This window comes from Microplitis demolitor, chromosome 4 (assembly GCF_026212275.2).
Source record: "Microplitis demolitor isolate Queensland-Clemson2020A chromosome 4, iyMicDemo2.1a, whole genome shotgun sequence".
Lineage (NCBI taxonomy): Eukaryota > Metazoa > Arthropoda > Insecta > Hymenoptera > Braconidae > Microplitis > Microplitis demolitor.
In genome coordinates, this window is record NC_068548.1 from 2,031,024 (window position 1) to 2,052,765 (window position 21,742).

The 21,742-nt window shown below is 28.5% G+C and overlaps 4 protein-coding genes across 5 annotated transcripts; 1 reads left to right on the forward strand and 3 right to left on the reverse strand.

Annotated features, from left to right (window-relative positions):
- Positions 1-92: 92 nt before the first annotated feature.
- LOC103571777 (cell growth-regulating nucleolar protein) lies at positions 93-1,917 on the reverse strand. The gene is made up of 2 exons (XM_014439460.2): positions 1,640-1,917; positions 93-920 (listed from the first exon to the last, which is right to left on the reverse strand). The coding sequence occupies exons 1-2, from the start codon at positions 1,762-1,764 to the stop codon at positions 149-151; spliced, it is 897 nt and encodes a 298-aa protein (XP_014294946.2). The 5' UTR covers positions 1,765-1,917; the 3' UTR covers positions 93-148.
- A 405-nt stretch (positions 1,918-2,322) lies between these two features.
- On the reverse strand, positions 2,323-10,192 carry LOC103568125 (uncharacterized). Its single transcript, XM_053738600.1, has 10 exons — positions 9,810-10,192; positions 8,111-8,890; positions 7,783-7,956; positions 7,551-7,678; positions 7,229-7,436; positions 6,173-7,012; positions 5,823-5,975; positions 5,584-5,763; positions 3,371-4,398; positions 2,323-3,291 (listed from the first exon to the last, which is right to left on the reverse strand). The coding sequence occupies exons 1-9, from the start codon at positions 9,915-9,917 to the stop codon at positions 4,246-4,248; spliced, it is 2,724 nt and encodes a 907-aa protein (XP_053594575.1). The 5' UTR covers positions 9,918-10,192; the 3' UTR covers positions 2,323-3,291; positions 3,371-4,245.
- A 625-nt stretch (positions 10,193-10,817) lies between these two features.
- LOC103570334 (dehydrodolichyl diphosphate synthase complex subunit Nus1) lies at positions 10,818-13,417 on the forward strand. Of its 2 annotated transcripts, XM_014439552.2 has the most exons (5): positions 10,819-10,943; positions 11,028-11,279; positions 11,342-11,464; positions 11,542-11,791; positions 13,055-13,417. In XM_014439552.2, the coding sequence occupies exons 2-5, from the start codon at positions 11,057-11,059 to the stop codon at positions 13,143-13,145; spliced, it is 687 nt and encodes a 228-aa protein (XP_014295038.1). In that variant the 5' UTR covers positions 10,819-10,943; positions 11,028-11,056; the 3' UTR covers positions 13,146-13,417. The 2 variants fall into 2 exon arrangements, with proteins under 2 accessions (XP_014295037.1, XP_014295038.1); XM_014439551.2 differs by having other exon boundaries at positions 10,818-11,279.
- Positions 13,418-13,507: 90 nt separating this feature from the next.
- LOC103570333 (arginine/serine-rich protein PNISR) lies at positions 13,508-21,659 on the reverse strand. Its single transcript, XM_014439550.2, has 8 exons — positions 21,231-21,659; positions 18,819-19,780; positions 17,542-17,644; positions 17,136-17,207; positions 16,850-16,953; positions 15,705-15,840; positions 15,017-15,645; positions 13,508-13,738 (listed from the first exon to the last, which is right to left on the reverse strand). The coding sequence occupies exons 1-7, from the start codon at positions 21,319-21,321 to the stop codon at positions 15,044-15,046; spliced, it is 2,070 nt and encodes a 689-aa protein (XP_014295036.1). The 5' UTR covers positions 21,322-21,659; the 3' UTR covers positions 13,508-13,738; positions 15,017-15,043.
- Positions 21,660-21,742: the final 83 nt, after the last annotated feature.

The following is a 21,742-nucleotide window of genomic DNA, read 5'->3' on the forward strand; positions in this document are numbered from 1 at the left end:
ATATATTTTAATATAAAAAAAAAAAAACAAATTATTATGTATTTAAAATACATGTTATGTTAGATAATAATTATTATTAAGTAATTCGGATATTTGTATATAAATATGTAAATTATAAATTTATTTATCAAATATTAATTACAAAATATTATTTACGTTTTATTTTATTATCTACTAAAATTAATTCTTCTATTTTAGATAATTTTTTAGTCAATTTTTTATCAAATTTTTCTTCCTCATTTTTGTACTCAGGTAAAAATCTCATCATTTTTTTACGTAATTTTTTTAATGACATTTCATTACGGTCTCCTATTATTTCTATAATTTTATCCTTCCATATAAATTTTTCATTGACTTCTTGCTGACAATTTTCAATTTTTAATTTTTTTTTTTCTCCTCCTTCTTCTTTTTCTTCTTCTTTTTCTTTTTCTTCTTCTTTGTGTTCATTTTCCAACTTACGTTTATTTTTCTTAGTCTTCTTTTCCTGATCATTGGAAACTAACCCATTAGTTTCAGGTTTACATTCTTGTTTTACTTCACCTGATAATTTGTCATTCGCTTCGGACTCATTTTTGACTCCGTTATCAATTTGCTTATTATTAATTTCCTTAAACGCGAACTCTATTTTATCGAAACAACTCTCGACGATGGTTACGTCGACCCGGTACCCCATGGCGTTTTTAACGAAGTTTAAAAACTTTGGCTTTTTTCGCGGGACGTTTTCATGCTTTGAAATGTTTTTTAAAAAATTTTTTTCCTCCTTACTCAGATTACTCGAGCACAGCACGCTGTTTATTACTTTGATCCACTCCTGCTGCTTCCTCTCTCCTTTATTAGCCGAGGGTTTCGCGACGAAATTTTTACCTCCGTATCTCTCAGCTTCTGTGATACATTTTGTGTGTGATACATAATCGTCATCCCTGGAAAAAAAAAAAATTAGAAATTTTTTAATCATGAAATTATTTGATACTGAAGTTTGCGGTCTCATAATTTTTAAATTTTGTTTAGACGATGAATTATAAAAAAAAAAAATATTTAAAAAAATTGCACCTGTAGTTTTTTAAATTCTCTATATGTGCATATTTTTTTTTTTTTTTTTTAATTGATATTTTTTTTATTTTTGAATAATGAAATTATTTATTATACTAAAGTTAGCAACGTCTTATAATTTTTAGATTTTTTTTAAAATCAATAAATTATAAAAAAAAAAATTTTGAAAAAATTGCACATGTAGTTTTTTAAATTCTCTACATGTGCATTTTCTTATTTTATTTTTTTTTTAAATTTTGAATGAATAAATAAAATTTAAGTAAAATAAAAATTTAAAAATTCGTACTCCGATAATAGAAAAATAAATTCGCGCTTTTTTTTTAAATTTATAAAATTTGAATAAATAAATAAAATACGAAGTCTATCACAAAACACTAAAATTTATGAGTTTGAATGTAGTCTTAATGAACGAAATTTAAAAAAATGCGCGTATTGATTTTGAAAATTACATCTAAACATATTTTTTATTTCTATTCCTTGAATTTTATTTATTAATTCAAAAATTTAAAAAATTCCCACTTGTCATTTACATTCACTCATCAAAATTTAAAAATCTATAACTTTAGAAATTAAAATTTCCATTACTTACAAAAAATCTTTAAAACAATCAACACATGACAGCGAAACCCTTTTTCGGCATTGAAACTGATAGTGTTTAGCAACCCGGGGTTTTTGTAACGAGTCACCGCAATTGTTACAAGTAAATACAACCATTTTAAATAAATTTATTACTAATAATCACTTCGACACCATCAATAAACAATAATAATAATTTTATAACCTCTCCACACACGTGTCTACGAAATTCAACTCCAAATTCCAACCTTCTAACCATGGAGACTAGATAAGGAGCACGAACTCCATATATACAAATAGCCTCTAAAAATAAGAGGGCGTTAGTGTTCCATTGGTACCAAGATGGCGGGGAGTTAAGGCGGTAGTTTCAAATAGATTGAATCCAATGAATAAATATTAAATCAAATTCAACGAATGAATTGATGAATGAAAGGTTAAATAAGTAGAATAAAATAAATGAATTGTCCAAAAGTAATGAATAAAATAATGTAAACAAATTAATTGGTTAAAAAAAAATTAAATAAAATCAGCAAAACTTATTTGTATGAATAAAATATTAATGCAATTAAATATTGATGCAATTAATAATATAATTTACCCAAAGAAATAAAATAACTTTTTTATAATGTTGATAATTAATAAGTTTTAAAGGTTAACAGTAATAAGAATAATTTTAATGCAAATTAATATTATTTTTAAGCTTACAGTTTTTTACAAACAAAATAAGTACTTATTAAATAATGATTAACTAAATAGAAGGTAATAATTTTAGTAATGAATATTTAAAACAAGATTCTTTTGAAATATAATTTATGTTACGAGCTTGGAAGTTTTTTTTAAAGTTTTCATTTTTTCTCTTCTCAAATGATTTCTCTTGTTAAAAGTTTTACCAAGAAAATAGAGCCTCATAGTTATATAAAAATCAATTATTTCTTTTGTTATTTCAAGCTGATGAACCGCACATCCAACTAATGATAGTGTTGGTAAAATTTTCTCAACTCTGTTTAATATTTTATAAATAATTCCATGACTCAGCCCCACTCTACCAACAACGTCCAAAAAAGCAGCTTCTAATTGTACTGTCAATTGAAATAAACCATCACTAGCTCGTGATAATCCGCCGTATTTTTCCATTAAGTCAATGAAACGGTCTCGGCAATGTGATTCATCATTAGATGATTGAAGGTTTTTTAAGCACAATAGGCACTTACACTTAGCTTTAAGTTTTCTAACAATATAACCAGCCATGTATGCTTGAACTTCTCTGCTTGTAGACACAACGTCATAATCATGATCTTGCATGAATTCTTCTGTTGTAGAAGTAGTTATCTCCAGTTCCGTAGTTGCGCCATTTAGGCTATTTTCACTCATAATACTGATATTGCTATTCCCGGATAAATTATCTTGCCAAATTGCATCAAGTGGTACAGCGTTCTCAAGCATTTGGTCAATTTTTTCCAACCACGCCATTCGTGGTTGACGAGACATTTCCAATGAGTCCTTAGTTTTCATTAGAGTTTGAAGTAATTCAACTCCAGTTACATTTGAACCTTTCGGAGGTTTAATCATAGCATTGCAGCAATACAAACGAAAAACTTGACCAAACTGCTGGGGAGTTGGATGATCATTGGCACCACAACAGTATCTCATAACTGAAAACAATCTCTATAAAGAAATAATTATATTAATAATTGTAATAAAAAAAATGTGAGCATTTAATAGATAAAATTTTTTAGACTGTTACCTCAAGATTGTCTTGAGTTAACCGAGATGTTAGAAGATATTCGTATCCATAATTATTGTGTAACTCAGATAAAATTTCTAAAGTGGCTCGTAATGTTACTTTAAAACCTGATGTAGAGCTAGAAGATATAGGAAAAAGATTTTTTTTTGATTTGGATTTTGGAGTCACTTTGTTTGATATTGAGTTTCTTGGAGTAGAGCTTCTCAGAGTTGATTTTCTTAATACTGGATTTTTAAGAATCGAATTTTGTGGAGTTGCTACTTTTGAGACTAAATTGTTTGGTGTAGAGTTTTTCGGTGTAAATTTTTTTTGTGTAGAGTTTTTCGGTGTAGATTTCTTTGGTGTAGAGCTTTTTGGAGTTATAGATTTTTTTGGAATCACTTTCTCTGAGCGTGAATTTTTTGGAGTGGAAATTATTGGAGTCGCTTTTTCAATAACTGCATTTTTAGGATTGGAGTTATTTGGAGTCACTTCCTTTAAAACTGAATTTTCTGAAATTGAGTTCTTCGGGATAGACACTTTGGGAGTTTTTGTGTTAGTAAACATTTTTTCCCAATCTTCTAAAAACTTCAGTAAAGTCAAAATGGCCTGTATTTTAGGAAAAGGGAAAAGAACATATGGAAAAGAATTATTTATGGGAAGAATGCATAGACAAAAAAATTTTGGAATGTTTTCAATGGAAGTAACAATTGAAAGCATTAATAAACAATAGTATGCATAGATGTTTCACAAAGCGATTAGAAGTTAGTATTGCGATATTTAAAACTATTTGTTAATGTTGTTTTTAATTTATCATCTCCTGCCAGCATCGATTATGGGTGATTTTTGTATTGTTATTACTCTTATCTGTTTTAATTTCTTCAACTCTTTATCCATTAACAAAAATTTGTAAATCCACTGAAAATAGGAATAATATTTTTTATTGATCCAATCAATCTGTGATGATGTCGATGACTCTGTAATACAGTATTGACCGAAGGCAGCATACGATTTAAATGATTGAATCCATTGTCAGCTGTGTAATCATTCTGTAAATCATTAAAATTTAATGATAATTAATCTTTAATTATGATTTGTTATCTTAAGTTAAGGTTTAGTTGAAAAGCAAATGAAAAATTAGTAGTAGTTATTTAAGATTAAACAAGGAAGCACAAAAGCGTAAAATATAAATTTCAAAAAATATAAACTAAATCTCAAAGTGAAATAATACCTGAAAGCAAATTAAAGCGTTTCCAAATATTTTCATCTATTAATATTAAATATTTATATCTATTTTATTAATTACAATACACAGAAAAAATGAATTACTTGAAACAAGAAACTTTTCAGGAAATGCTAGGTTGTTTTGGAGCAAGAAAATATTTTACGGAGACTCAAGAAAATTTTACTTCAATCAAAGTAATTTTCATTTTCCTAAATATTTTCTTGATTTAAGAAAATAAGTTCTTCAATGAAAAATTTTTATCTTTCTGTGTATTATAAGTATAGTAAGTATATTAAAATATTTAATCATTGGCTGCAGAATTTTTTAAAAACTTTTATTTTATATTTTTTTAGATTAAAAAAATCGATATTTTAAACCCCAAAGATATAATGAAGCAAATTAGTGACTAGATAAAAATATATATAATCAACTTTTTTTTTTCAAGTAAAAAATAATACAGATATTTCGTAAGGTAAGAGACCCAGTAACTGATCAGGGAACTAGTACCTGTTCACTCCATGTATTTGTATATCTATATTTACCAAATTTGACTAAATATATCTATACAAATACATGGAGTTATCAGGTACTAGTTCCCTGATCAGGTGCTGGGTCTCTTACCTTGATCTGTAAATAAAGATGAATTCTAAATAAACCTTTAAAAAAAATTTTTAATTGCTTATGCTTTATTATTGAAAAAAAAAAAAAAAAAGAAAATTATTCGCCTATTTTCATAAAGAATGTCGTTAACGTAATTGATCAATTAAAAAGTTAGTTACTTTGGCTTTTAAGTTATAAAATTCAAATGTCATTTCTGCAAATATTTTCGTTGCTATAAAAAAGTTAATTTTTGATAACATGAGGTTAATTAATTATGCAGGATAATTATTTTTTAGAAAAAGAATAATTTTATACAAAAACTCTTGTATTAAAGTATTCACAGTAAAAAATAAATTGCCATACAAAAATTTGTAATTAATTCTATCAATTAAATTATATTCTTCATTACCTTCTTTTGTTCACAGGAATCCTTAAAGTATAGTGCGTTCTTAGCATCGTGCGAGGTCATAGCTTGGATTCCATCATCAATTATTTTGATAAATGTCTCAGTTGGTTCTGAGCCTTCAAATTTTTCGTTTCCATTTTCTCGTAAAATCGTCATTGCACAACGAACTTCGCGTGAGTACAACTGTTAATATTAAAATTTACTCAGTATGATCCGAAACCATTAAAAAATTATCATTATACCTGATAAGCCAGTGGAACAGACATTTTTTGATAAAGTTTAGGATCTAAATGAGCAGGTGTCAGTTTGTAAGCCATTGCCAAATTAGGTTTTTCATATTGCTCTACCAGCAAAAGATTTTCCCAATACTTTTTTTTGACTACTCCTACAGGTGTCTATCAGAAAATAACATTACATTAATTATTGGAATATAAATAATCATTAAAAATTGTACACGTATTATTTTAAACCTCAATAGTTATCACATATAAGACAGCTTTTCAACGTTATTTATATAATTTACTTAGAAACTATTTAGTTTTTCATGAAAAAGCTCTATACTAAAACGTAGAAAAATTAGTTCAATAATTACCTCAAATTCATCTAACTCAACCAATCCATTCCGAAAGCATTTTACTAAATGTGGGAAGTCTGATATCATATATAATCTACGGCTAGAGTCACACGGATGTTCACAACTGATGTTATTTGTGTCAACTCCTAATTTCGTCCAAACTCCTCTATTCCATTGAGCAGCGTCAGTTACTAGAGAATTCACACGAAAACCAGAATTTTCTACAAGTATAATACATTCTAAAAATAGCTTATGAAGAACTTCACTAGTTATAGAATTTTTAGTGATAAAGCATCCTAAAGGTTGAGCAGAAGTCCCCCGATACGGTATAAACATAAAAACGAGAGCGTGATCTCCAGGAACGTCACTATCAGATTCGGATGTATACTTTCCTAGATCAACAAAACCAGTATACTCAGCTATTTTTTTATTAAACTCAATATTTTCCATAAGTTTAACCTCATCAGCTGATATTTGGCCAATTTTATCTTCAGGTGCCATTGATTCTCCTTTTTTCCGTAGGATTTCAAACGTTTCGGGTAAAAATCCAAAAATTGACGAACTAATTTTTTGTATATACTTCGATAACGTGTCAATAGTTGGTAGAGGAATTATATTTCTTGCTCTTATCATATTGTACGTACAAGTGCTTTTCATTCGTATGAGAAGACATTCATAAATCCACTCAATTTCATACCTTCTGCCAGTTGGACCCTTCTTTTGGGAGTTTTCAAAACACATTCTCACTGTTATCTGTTGTTCTTTTGGTAGCAAAGAAAGTTTTTTATTAAATTGGCCTTCATACACAGTTTTTGTTTTTCTTTGAATACTACGTAATTTTAACGTAGATAATTGCAGCTAAAATAATTAAAAAAACTTATTAAAAAAAAAATTGAACAATTTTCAGTAATAATAAAAAACGTTAATATCAACGTAGCAATTGAATAATACTCAATATCAATGATAATTTTGAGATTAAAATCGGTGTAAGAATGAGAAATAAATTATTGTGTAAATTACAACGACAACAATAACCTTTTGTTAAAAAAAAACTGACTAAAAAATTAAACATACCTGTTGTTGAATACGTTTTGTTTTTTTATAGAGTCCTAAATTGGTAGCTTTAGAAGTTTTTCTTTTTATTTTGTTCTCAGTATTAAGGATTCGACTTTTTTCTACTTTTTGTAAATTTAAACGTAGTTTTTGACATTCTTGACATCTCGGACAAGCTTGACAACGTTTGTATTTGTCAGTCACGTCAGCATAACATTTTAATGAATAACTAATTTTAAAAAATTGATCAATTATTTATTTAGTACATATTAACTTTTTCGATATTTCAGTACCCTTGGACTTTATAAAGTAATTACGAAAACGATTTAATTTCATAGAATACCTTTTTTTGTCATATCCAGTTCCAGTGCATAATTTTTTTTGTTCCATAGATTTTAAACACTCAATTAAATCATTGACTGATTTTATTTGTCTATCAATTTTTTTTTTATAATTTTCTAAAAATGTAACCTATAACAAATAAAATTAAATTGCATTCTATGTTTTAACTCATTAAAAAATTAAAACAAAGCTCATTTTTTTTAAATAAATAGCTAAATTATATATTATTTTACCGATACAAAATGATCGTCATTTAGGACCAACCGTACTCTTTCTTTAAATTTAATACGATCAAACTGAATCGCTATTAATTGATTAATACCAGGTAAAAAGCTCCAACCAATTGGAAACAACTTGTTCAGTTCAATAATGATGGCCATAATTTCAGTATCATTATCAAAATTTATCTAAAATATTAAAATTCTGTTTGATATTTCGGTTAACAATATAGATTTTATACTTAAATATTTATAACTTATGGTATAAAAATTGTTTTTTAACATTTTTGTTAAAACTATTGAAAAAGTTGATTAAGATATGATTAAAAAAAATTAAATTTACTTGACGGTTAATATCAATATCATGCTCAGAATATTTTTGACGCTTCAATGTCTCATTTTCATCAGGATATTTTAATTTCCGTTTCACTGGTAATCTATATTGCGGTAGAATGTTATTGATTTGTTCATTTTCTTGATTCTTGTGATACGATTGTTCCTGGTTTTCTGTTCTCATGTCATCGAAGTTAAATTGTTCTTCAATTACTTGCTGCTGCTGATCTTGTTCAATTACTGACTTAGGCTTCTCAAATGTTTCATTTGAAAATTGGTCCTGGTGTTCTTCAATAACTTGCTGCTGCTGCTGCTGATGATGATCTTGTTCATGTAGTGATTCAAGCTTCTCCGATGTCTTATTCAACGATTTATCTCGGTCCTCTTCAATTACGTGTTGCTCTTGGTTTTGTTTATGTTTCTCATGTAGTGATTTAGGTTTCTCTGATATCTCATACAACAATTGACCCTGGTGTTCTCCAATAGCTTGAAACTGCAGGTTTTGTTCATGTTGCTCATGAATTAATTGACGCATCTTTGATGACTCATTCAAAGCTTGGATTTTACAGTCACCAATAATTGAAGATTGTTTGACATTGACAATCAGTGGAACTGATCCTGGCATACGAGTTATTCTACCTTTTACAATTTTGTTTACTTCACCGTTTGGTAAATTTGTGAGATAGGAATTTTGAATTGCATCATTTTGAAAATGCAAATCACAAACATACTGACGGTCGTTTAATTCTGTTGTTAACGAGTCTATCCACTGCTGACGTTTCAATGGACACTATTCAAGCACGAAATGAAGGAAAATAAAATATATTTTTTCATTAATTAAAAAAAATTACATACCGTGGCAGTAGGATATTTTATAGTTATATTTGAGTATAATCGAGAACATTACTTTTAAATTAAGTACATTAATTTACGTATGAAAAAATTAAATTGAAAAAACTTGAGAATATAAAACAAAATTTTTTAACATGATGAATCATTTTGTTCTTAAAAATTAGACGGTTACTATTGACAATGTTTGACATACATGATTTCTCAATATAAAAAATTACTTAACAAAAATCGGTCTGTCGGTTGACCCTGTGGGCCAGCCCCAAAACTTCCCGCCCATTTCGAGCTCCTTGAGCTCGAAAATACTTTTGTATGCGTTTATTTTCGAAGATTGAGTCGTTTAAGGTGGCAATCGACGCGATTTATTGAGTTCTACAACTGATCAAATTTTGAAATTGATTTATCGAGTCGTTTTTGAGAAATTTCCACAATACTAAAAAAAATTTTTTTTTTTTAATTCTTTCGCTAACGGTTTCTCTCGAACGAATAAACCGATTTTGATTCTTGAGGCGGCATTCGACGCGGCTTACAAAGTTTTAGAGCTGATTAGATTTTGGAATCAATCCATCGAGCGAATAAAAAGTTATTCAAAAAAAACATTTTTGAAAAAATTTTATTTTTGAAATATCTCCGAACGTACCTGACCGATTAAGCTCAAATTTTCAGTGTTCATAGTAAATGAAAAGCCGCGTCGAATGACACCTTAAAGTTCAAAATCGGTTCATCCGTTCAAAAGTTACAGAATATTTGCAATTTTCCTAGCGGGAAGTTAAAAATTTATTTTCATGTAAGAGAAAATAATTTTTAATTTATTAAAATAATTTTTTAAATTTTATTTATCTTTTAACATTTTTACTTACTTGTGGTACCTTAAAAAATCCTGGGCTTTTTAAATTTAATTCACTCCGTCGTTTTTTATCAGCCGCACTTCCACTATTACAATTTTTAACGGCACACACTCTGCCCATTTTTTATTTTTTTATAAAAATAGAACTTACAAAATTATTAAAAATATTTTACGAGATTTTTAGACACATTTGTTATTATTTACTTACAAAAATTGCGGTTAAGATATTTACTGGCTCACTTCACATGTATTTACGATGCTATATTCACGTCAGTACAAAAGGAACATTAGCGACGCTAGTGGTGAAAAAAGAATACCTAACATGTACGATTTTAGTGGGCAGATGCTGACAATTCTCCCGTTTGAGTTCGTGCTCCTTATCTAGTCTCCATGCTTCTAACTCCCACTCATTAAAAGTCTTAACTACCGTATTTCAAAATGGCGCTGAAATTCTAACGCGCGTGACCGTATGATTGGCGCCGCCATTTTAAATAAACGCGCGGGAAAATTCAAATTCTACAATTTACTTGACTCTTAAATAAATCATTAAAATAATAATTAATTATCAAATTAATTACTTATTAATTAGTATAATTAATTACTAATTAGTTCACTAATTAACAATAAAAATAATAATAATAATTACAATAATTATAATAATTAAACATAAATTTAAAAGTAAGGAAAAAAAAAGCAGACAAGTAGAAAAATGTCATATATTATACATATATATCACATATATTTAAATATATAGTCTCCATACTCATGACCCTCTTTCTCGTCGCTTAAATTCTAACGCGCGTAATTATCTGATTGGTACCGCCATTTTAAATAAACGCGCGGGAAAATTCAAATTCTCTAATTTCCTCGACTTTTAAATAAACAATTAATAATAAAATTAATCATTATAATTAATTACTAATCATCTCAGCAATTAATAATAACAATAATAATAATAATTACCATAATAATAATTAGTTACCAACAATAATAATAATAATTAAACATAACCTTCAAACTAAAATAAAAAAAAAAAATCAGACAAATGGAAGAATGTCATCATCCTCGTGATATTTGTCTTCGCCGGTTGTAAAGTAGTTTTAATAAATATATAAATAAAAGCCTGTGGTTTTTATTTATCTACAAGGTATTAATTTATTATGTTAATAAATAATAATAATAATAATAATAATGAAGTTTTCATGGGCACTAAAATTAATTCATTTGATAGTAACACTTTACGTCTACTTATCAGATTTTATGATAATATTAAAACGTGAACTAATAAATTATATTCGCCCAAAAACACTTAAATGTATTGATACAATAGTCGACATATGTGACGTAAGTAAATTAATAAAATTACCTAAGCACCTGGTAATTGTTGTTGCCTGTGAGGACATTTCTTTTGGTGACCTTGCGAGAATTATTGGATGGTGTTGTGCACTTGGTATACCAAACATTAGTTTTTATGATAGACAAGGTAATTTTTAATTATTTATAATTCATTAATTTATTTACTTAATTGATTTATTTTTATTCCAGGAATTATAAATAAAAAATCATGTATCTTAAAAAAAGAATTTTATAAATTAACGCCTAGTTTTGTATCACGTGTTATTTGGTCTGATAAAATAAATGAGAAATCGATAAATGGATTATCTAATGGTAATTAGTCATTGATCATTAATTAAATATTTATTTATTTATTTATTTGTTTGATTGTTGATTGGATTTTTTTCTAGGCGACTTGAAACAATTAACGAGAGTTAATTTAGTGACATATGAGGATGGGAAACCGGAAATAATAAAACTGACGCAGGAATTAAGTAAAGCGGTAAAGCAGAAATTGTTAAAGACTGAAGACATTAATTACGATTTAATTGAGGAGAAGTTATCGCTACCGTCACCGGACCCGGACCTGGCTATCGTCACTGGCAGGACATTTTCAACATTCGGATTGTTGCCGTGGCATATTAGATTAACTGAATTTTAGTAAGGATTTTTTAAAATTTATTTTTGTTTATTTTATAATCGCCTGCGAGGTTAAAGACAAGGAAATTTTTTTTAAGGGAGAGAAAGAATTGGCTGTTTGATAAGTAATTAAGAGTTGAATTTATTTTGATTAATAATTTTAAAAAAAAGTTATTAATTGAAATTATTTTCATAAATTATAAATTTTATCAGCTTAGAATATTTAAAATTCCTAATTTAAAATTAAATAGTTCAGTGTATTATTACAGACCTAGTCAATTTTCAATTATTAAGGGGGAAACGAGTCTAAGATACAAAAAAAAGAGGATGTGAATTTTTTTTGATTCGTTATTAAAATTTTAAAAATTTGTGACATTGTTAAGCATCATTCCAAGAATATTCTGTGAAATTTTCAGTAAAAAATATGGAAAAATAAGCCAGTGGCAGTGGGGAGAGACGAGTCAAAAAAAAGTCTCCATGCTGCAGGCAGGATAACTCATGACTACCTCATCTGAAATAAAAAAACCAAAAAGATTTCTTTAGTACATACGTTTATCTTAGATTTGAACGAAGGATTTTTTTTTTCAATAACTACTCATTTTTTAATTAAATAAAAGGAAGAAATTGTGGAAAAAATCAGTCTTTTGATTGCACCTTTACCAAAAATTCAAAAATGAATATTTTGTTTATTCCTTCGTTCAAATCCATTAAACTTATGTACTAAAGAAATCTTTTTGGTTTTTTTATTTCAAATGAAGAAGTCATGAAATATCCTGCCTACGGCATGGAGACTTTTTTTTGACTCGTCTCTCCCCACTGCCACCGGCTTATTTTTCAATATTTTTTTATGAAAATTTCACAGAATATTCTTGAAATGATGCTTAACAATGTCACAAATTTTAAAAATTTTAATAACAAAACCAAAAAAAAATCGCAAGTATCCTCTTTTTTTTTTTTTTTTTGTATCTCAGACCCCTTTCTCTCCTAAATTAAAATACATCAAAACCACATTTTTAATTAAAGTATTTTGAAAAATTTCTTCAAAATAAAATTACAAATCACCAATTCAAAATCAATCATTTCTTTTTTCAATACAAAATAAAAAATTTGTAACTTCTGCAATTACAATAAAAATATTAAATTACCCCGTAGAAAAAAATGATACTCCATCCTGGTGATGTCAGTCTTTTTAAAAAAATTACACCCTACATTTAAAATAGTCTCTCATCTTATCATCTCTTATTACACAAAAAAAATTAATTTATTTTAAATTATTTGTTACAGTAACGTACCAACGCATCATAATTTATCGCCACATGAATTCATTAAAATTCTCGAAGCATTTGCTAAATGTCAGCAACGACTTGGTACCTAATTTATTTATTTATTTATCAGTAAAAAATTTTTTTTTTATTTTTTTTTTGCGGCATGTAAATATTATGCGTAACTAATAAATTACCAAAAAAGAAAACAAAAAAAAATAATAATAAATAAATAGAAAATGAGATTTCTTCCATAGTCGATTATTTTTACATTCCAATTAATAAAAACGAATGTTCAATATTTTATAAACTCAATTTATATGTCAAATAAAATAAAAAGTGTTTAATTAAATTTAGTTTAATTTGTAAATAAAAAATAAATGGGACTGGCAAATTACAATAAAAAAATGTTAATATATATATATGAATTAATGACTTTATAAGTATATACATAAAATAATAATAATAATAATAATAACTTATATTAATAAGCTTCTCACACACCAACACATACTATATAAATTTATTTTCAAAAATTACGACAAATCATTCGCACGTAATTTTATAAAATTTATTATCCGTAATTATTAATTATTTATTTACTTAATTATTTATTAGAATAACTTATCACTATATTAATAAAAGAGGAAGAAAAAAATAATAAGACAAATGGATACCGTAGTCTTGGTTTTACTGATGAGCTCATCTGTAACATAATAATAATATTTAATAATAATAATGATAATTCCAATATGGATGTACTCAGGGTTGCAAATTTTTTAAATTCTTTTATTATTTAATTTCAGATGGAAAATTGTATAGAGATAAGAATCTATCAATTTTGAGGTAATTTTGAAGAAGAAACTAGTTCTATGATTAAGGTGACCCAAAAAAACCGACTATTTTTTTTTTCGAGTCTTATGAAAATTTGTTGGCTTACGAAATTTTAAGAAGCCTCCAAAAATCGATGATAAAAATTTTCAAGAGGTCGCTGACGAATTTTTAAAATATAAAAAATGATCGAAATTCGAATTTTTATTTCAAATTTTTTTCTTTCGTGGCAGCAATAGTTTATATTTATGAAATCATGACCGCTGAAAATATAAGCCCAAAATTTAAATATTTAAACCTCGCTCAAGAATTTTGAATGTTTCCGAGTGCTGTCTTTTGAACGTTTTCGAGTGACCCGAGAATATTGGTAATAAAGCTTTTCAATTTTTTCACCATCAATTTACATCACAATCAATGAAAATATAACCCGAGAAATATAAATAATAAATTATTTACATACTTTTTCATTTTTTAATTCAATTTTTAGTTTTTTTCGCTTATCCAAAACTTACCAAATTTTATTGTTTAAGACTGTCCTGTATATTTTTGGTTATGCAAAAGTTATATTTTACTGAAATGACAATAATTGAGTTATAAAAAAATACAAAAACTAATTCAAAGTATTAGTCACATATTATCAGTTAATATTTAAAGTTCTTGAGCGCCGTTTAAATATTTAAATTTTGGGCTTAAATTTTCAGCACAGACATGATTTTATAAATATATTGCTGCCATGAAAGAAAAAATTTCGAAGTAAACAATCCGAATTTCAATCATTTTTGATATTTTCAAAATTCGTGAGCGACTTTTTGAAAATTTTTTATCGTCGATTTTTGGAGACTTCTTGAAACATCGTAAGCCAAAAAATTTTCATAAGAGACTCGAAAAAAAAATAGTCGGTTTTTTTGGGCTACCCTAATGATCAGGTACTAGTTCCCTGATTAGGTACTAGTTCTTAAATCTATTAATTGCTAATTAATTTAATTGATTATTTAAAAAAAACAAATGAAATAATCAACACAAGATAAATTTTTTGCAACCCTGGATGTACTTTTAATAATAGAGTACATCCTGATAAAAATTTTTAAAAATCCTTTCCATGCTAATCCTGGGAATGATTAAAAATATATTTATATATATATATTACTACAACCTTTTAAATATAAGCCGTTTTCAAACGTCAATCCCTGTACCGATGGCTCGACTTCTTACCATCACGTCTACGCGACCTTGATCTCGATCTGGACCTCGTGCGTTTTCGTCCTTTGTCCCTAGACCTGCTCCTACTTCGTCGCGACTTTGACTGGGCCATCAGTGAAGACGACGACGTCGAAACGCGCCCGTAGCTACGGGATCTTCTCGAGCGATTCCTCGACCGCGACCTGTGTCGCGATCGCGATCTTGTCCGTGATCTTGACCGAGAAGTTCTTCGCCTACGAGACCATGATCGTGATCTACGAGACCTCGAGCGTGTGCTAGAGTGACTCCGTCTCTTATGATCACGGCTACGTTTTTTACTCGATTTACTGCGGCCATGACTGGAAGATCTCGACCGGTATCGCGTTTTACGCCGATCATTATTCTTTTCACTCCGACGTTTTTTATTTCTACTCGAACTGGAATTCGTTTCCGTCGTTGTCGAACTTGACGACGAACTGCTGGAACTTGACTCCGAATCTACTGAACGTGATGATGATTTAATTCCTTCGTCATTGCGCGGAGTATGGCCGCCACTTGACTGAGTTTCCGAAGCCCCGCGTTGATTATTGACTTCTTTGTCATCTAGACGAATTCCCATAATTAGTAATCATTCAAATTAACTTTATTAAATTAATTTGTACCTAAAGTTTTATTGTTAACGGAATTTTCGTGCTTGTCATCATCGTTACGAAGCTCGTTTGCTTCTTCTTCGGCAATTCGCGCTTCAATTTCTTCTTCTGTTTTTTTAAATGCTGCCTGTCGTCTCTTTAACGTCTCCTATAATTATAAATTTAATTAATTAGGTTTAAAATTTCCAAATAAATAAAGTTCGAGTCTTATAAGAAAAATTAATTATTTTTTTACGATCATTTAGAAGAATATGATTTGTAATTTTATTTAAGACAAAATTTTTGAAGTATTTTGAGAAAAATTAAATTTTAAGAATAATTAGAAGTTAATTAATTGATGGACTGATTTTTAATAGGAATTTTGATAATTTTAAATTTAAAGGGGCATCTAAAATAACTTAATGAAGAATTTGAATTTAAATGGAGGGTTTGAAATGTTTTAAAAAATAATTTAGACTGATAAAATTAATAATTTATGAAAAGAATTTTTTTTTTAATTAATAATAGACATTAATAAAGTTTCTAATTTTTTTTTAATTAAGGGGAGAAAGAAGAGGATATTGTGATTTTTTTTTCAGTGTACCTTCATTATTAAAATTTTTAAAATTTGTGACATTGTTAAGCATCATTTCAAGAATATTCTGTGAAATTTTCATAAAAAAATATGAAAAAATAAGCCAGTGGTAGTGGGGAGAGACGAGTCAAAAAAAAAGTCTCCATGCCGTTTGATGGATTTGAACGAAGGAATAAACAAAATATTCATTTTTGAATTTATGGTAAAGGTGCAATCAAAAGACTGATCTTCCCAAAAATTCTTCCTTTTGTTTAATTAAAAAATAAGTAGTTATTGAAAAAAAAAATCCTCCGTTCAAATCCATCAAACTTATGTACTAAAGAAATCTTTTTGGTTTTTTTATTTCAGATGAGGCAGTCATGAGTTATCCTTTCTACGGCATGGAGACTTTTTTTTGATTCGTCTCTCCCCACTGCCACTGGCTTATTTTTCAATATTTTTTTATGAAAATTTCACAGAATATTCTTGGAATGATGCTTAATCACGTCACAAATTTAAAAAATTTTGATAACGACTCAAAAAAAATTCACATCCTCTTTTTTTTTGTATCTCACCCCTTAAATAAATAAACAAAAACATTTACCTTCAATTCTAAGTCACTGTCATCCTCATCATCATTATCATCAGCTACCGGTGACTCTGCTTCATCCTCAGACTCGCTGTTGCTGTCGCCGTAGATGCCCAGACCTTTTTAAATAAAAAAAAAAACCCTATTAACATTTATCTAACCAGAAAGACGCGGATGCTGAGCCCTAGAGATTTGCCGGCGTTTTATTTATTTATTATTAATAATAACAATAATAATTATAGTAATAATCACTTGTCGGTTCATATTGGTCTTAATTAAGATAATGAATAAATAAACTTACCCAAGTTGCGAGTGATCTGAGCAAGAGGGGCCTTGTTGTTGTAGGATGCGACGGGGGGCTCTCCTGCAGGGACTTTACAATACACACCAATTTTAGTTAACTATTTATTATAATATAATTCTTCCGGTCCCTTAAAAAGCTTGCTCAGGTATTAAATTAATGAATAAATAAATAAATATAATAATAATAGCAATTATTATTATGAGAAATAGAAACAAGTGGAAAAAATCAATCCTCGTTGCTGGTTTTGCTGAAAAAATTGTTTTTTTTCTCGCTTTTTTTTTATTTAATAAATAAATAATAGATAAATATTTATTACAAACTGGATCCTTGATACTAAAATTAACTAGGCTAGTTAAAAAATAATAAATGAACGCATTAATTAGTAGACGGTTGTCTGTGGTACCTTTGGCACGATAGCGAGTCCAGACTTCTCTGCACACACAAGATATTTCTTCGTTTGTTACTTCTAATAGAATTTCAGTCAATGAGCGACGTACTTTAAGCATCTATGACACAGAAAAATTATTGTAATTAGGGATAAGTGGAGGTAGATAAGCAGTAACGTGTCAGAGAAAAAGATTTTTGGATTTTTGTAGGGAGGATTGGGCGGTAATGAAAATTTTTTGGAGTAGTTTGTGAAAAAAATTTTTTAAATGGAAAATAAGAAAATTGATGATAGATAAATTATCTGGGATGACTTTTTGAAAATTGAAGTGAGTAATGGGAGTTTGAATACTAGATTGCAGGGGCGAGTCATTTACTAGAATAAAAATTAAAGTAATTTGCTACGTTATTGCAACAAATAATAAATAAACTTTTTTTATTACAAGTTTATCATTTTTTTTGTAATTAACTTTTTACGTTACAATATTTATGCTGTAATTATTTTAGCAATTCAGTGTCAAGTTACTTGAGATTTATTGGATTTAATAGCAGGCAAGTACGATTTGGAATTTTACAAAACCGAGTCAAGTCTTGCCAAACTTTTTTTAAAAATGTGAAAATTTATTAATGGGGACTTTAAATTGAATTTTTTTAGAAAATTATTCAATATACAAAAAAAATTAAAGAGACCATTCTTGTAGGAAATTTAATTTCCTTCAAAGTTAGTCCTTATTATTTTCTTTGTATCTGTGATATTTTAGCGAGAATTTCAATTTTAAGATTATAGGAATTTCTAAAAATAAAATTCGTTGAAAATTTTCTAGTGAAGACTTTAAATCTATTTTTTAAAAAAACTATTGAATTTACGAAAAAATTTATAGGGACCATTTTTGTAGGAAATTTAATTTCCCACAAAATTAGTCCTTATCATTTTTACCGTATCTCTGATCATTGACCCACAATTTCACTATATAGAAAAACATATTGTCACTTCCGGGTTTGTTTATTCATAACGCGACCTCCATTAATTTTCATAGAAAATATGCTGATTAATAACTTTTCATTGACACGTTATTACTTCCTTACATCCTCTTTAATGGGTCACTCCATACTAAACCCAATTTTAAAAATCAAATTTTTTCTATAACTTAATCCCCCATGCTCTAAAAATCCAAATTTCCCACGCAAACTTTTTTGAATTAAAAAAAAAGTATCTAAGCAAACCCTGATTTAAAAAATTAGGTGACCATGTACGCAGTGACCCACATAAATAATTAAATAAATTAAAATACATACAATGTCTTGCAATATTTCTTCACGTGACCGTTTAACAGCGACACCAGTTATCGATCCCGACGACGTGCTTTCAGAATTAATTAGTCTGGCATCCGGTGAATCCGCGTCACGAAACCGTGATTTGCGTTGCCGAATAATAATATCAGGACTAGTGTCTTTCTGTTCATCAATAACCTGCTCCTCAGTTTCTTTATCAGACTCCGAGTCAAATTTACTTTTACTAGGATCTAGAACCGCGCGAGCTTCATCTTCTGCTAGTTTTCTAGCTTCCATTTCCTGTTTCCTCAGCATTTCCTGTCGTTCCCGTTCGACAGCTTTGTGTTTCTCCCGTTCCATTTTTTCCAACCCTTCGCGTATCCACGCTGGCAATTGACGTCTCTTAGCAGCATCAATAACCATCGTCGTGTCTTCATCCGGGGTTTTTTCTTTTTCATCGCGTAGATTAAGATCACCCCGGATATTATGAATCCGCGATAGACGGATGCCTTTGAATGGTGGAGATCCCGGCTGTCCGGAATTATCCCAATAAGACAGAGAATTAAAATTGGCTTGAGCTGAACCTGAATTATATGAGTAAGCTCCTGATGGTGGTGGAGGTGGCGGAGGTACATTGAACCCAGTTCTGCTGATGTTCGGTGCTGCAGGAACTGGAACACCCATTGGTTTACCATCGGGACCTAGTTGGACACCTGGTGGTGGGACTCCGCTCCATTCCCAGCAGCCACCACCTGGTCCGGATGTGTTCCACTGTCCCCATTGACTCCAGGCATTCCAGTTGTCGTTGCCACTGATATTGGGAGCTGGTGGTGCCGGTGGAACGTCATCAGCGATAGTGTCCATGTCCATTGGAGCTTCGCCGCCAGCGTGGTCGTTCCCATCGCTGAGACTCGGCGGTGGTGGTGCTGGCGGCACTACTGTCTCTTTCATTTTTATCCATTGTTGAGCTAAAGCTGCCCAATCAACTGTCAAAAGAAATAAATAAATTAATTAATCAGTGGCGCGCATTGATAAATAATTTATATTTACATTATTTAATTATAGATCTGATAATTAATATTTCATTGGGTAAATTGGTTGAAATTTGAATTTTTTATTTTATGGTAAATTTGAATTAGTATTGTAACAAAAGAAAAATGAATATGAAGTCATACAGTTTAATTATTGGCATTTTTTACACTACTTTCTATTTTTACTCGAATTTAATTCTTTAATGTATTTAGAGACCCAGCAAAAAAAAGGATATTGTGATTTTTTTTTGGTTTCGTTATTAAAATTTTTTAAATTTGTAACATTGTTAAGCATCATTCCAAGAATATTCTGTGAAATTTTCATTAAAAAATATTGAAAAATAAGCCAGTGGCAGTGGGGAGAGACGAGTCAAAAAAAAGTCTCCATGCCGTAGGCAGGATAACTCATGACTGCCTCATCTGAAATAAAAAAACCAAAAAGATTTCTTTAGTACATAAGTTTATCTTAGATTTGAACGAAGGATTTTTTTTTTCAATAACTACTTATTTTTTAATTAAACAAAAGGAAGAATTTTTGGGAAAATCAGTCTTTTGATTGCACCTTTACCAAAAATTCAAAAATGAATATTTTGTTTATTCCTTCGTTCAAATCCATCAAACTTATGTTCTAAAGAAATCTTTTTGGTTTTTTTATTTCAGATGAGACAGTCATGAGTTATCCTGCCTACGGCATGGAGACTTTTTTTGACTCGTCTCTCCCCACTACCACTGGCTTATTTTTCCATATTTTTTAATGAAAATTTCACAGAATATTCTTGAAATGATGCTTAACAATGTCACAAATTTTTAAAATTTTAATAATGAAGGTACACTGAAAAAAAAAATCACAATATCCTCTTTTTTTGTATCTCAAACCAGCTTCCTCCTTTAACTAATTTAATAATCATATTTCAAAGGCAGTTTTGTACAATGACTTATTGGAGTATGGGACTTCAATGTGAATTTAATTATCCTAGTTTTTACTAACTCTATATATTATGTATAAGTCTAAATGTAGCAGACATCAACCAAATTTTAAATTATAAATAAATACAATAAACAATTAATAAAATAAAATTTTAAAAAATCGCGTACTTTTTAAATTCAAAATTTAATAAGTTTTTTTATAAATATTTCTTTAATTCTTTCCTCTATTTATTTATAATTTTAAATGTGTCTCTACTACATTCACACTCAAAAAGTAAAAATATGCACATGTAGAAAATTTAAAAAACTACACGTGCAATTTTTCAAAATCTTTTTTTTATGATTTGTCATTTGAAAAAAAGAATTAAAAAATTATCAAACGTCAGCTAACTTCAGTATCATTAATCTTGACTCCAGTTACCTCTAAGTAATTTACTGATGACTAATTAATGATTAATGTTTAATAAATAAAAATTACCTTGATCATTGCTCATGTTTTGATACATTGATGGATGTAATGCCCATTGAGTCGGGTAGTCTCTATCATCAAACATATCCTTGTCCATCATCTACAAGATTAAATATCAGCATAATCATTTTATTTATTTATTTATTTACTTAATCAATTAATCAACTAATTAATTAATTATTATTATTTAAAATAACAATTGTTTATTAATGGAGTAACCGGTCACTTTTTTCACACCGAATAAAACATCAATAAATTACGTCACTCAAGCAAACTCTTTTATTTTACTTATTTATTATTTATGTTTCAATATTTATTATTTATAATTTATATTATTAATATAATATATATATAATATATATAATATAACAAATTATTTATTTAGTATTGCCTGACGATGGAAGGCACAGAAGTCTAGTTTTTTTTGCATAGGGAAATTACTAAAAAAAAAATAAAACTGCGCAAAACCGGATGTCAAAACTAGGGAATTTAATGATGACAAGTTCCGGTTTCGCAGTCGC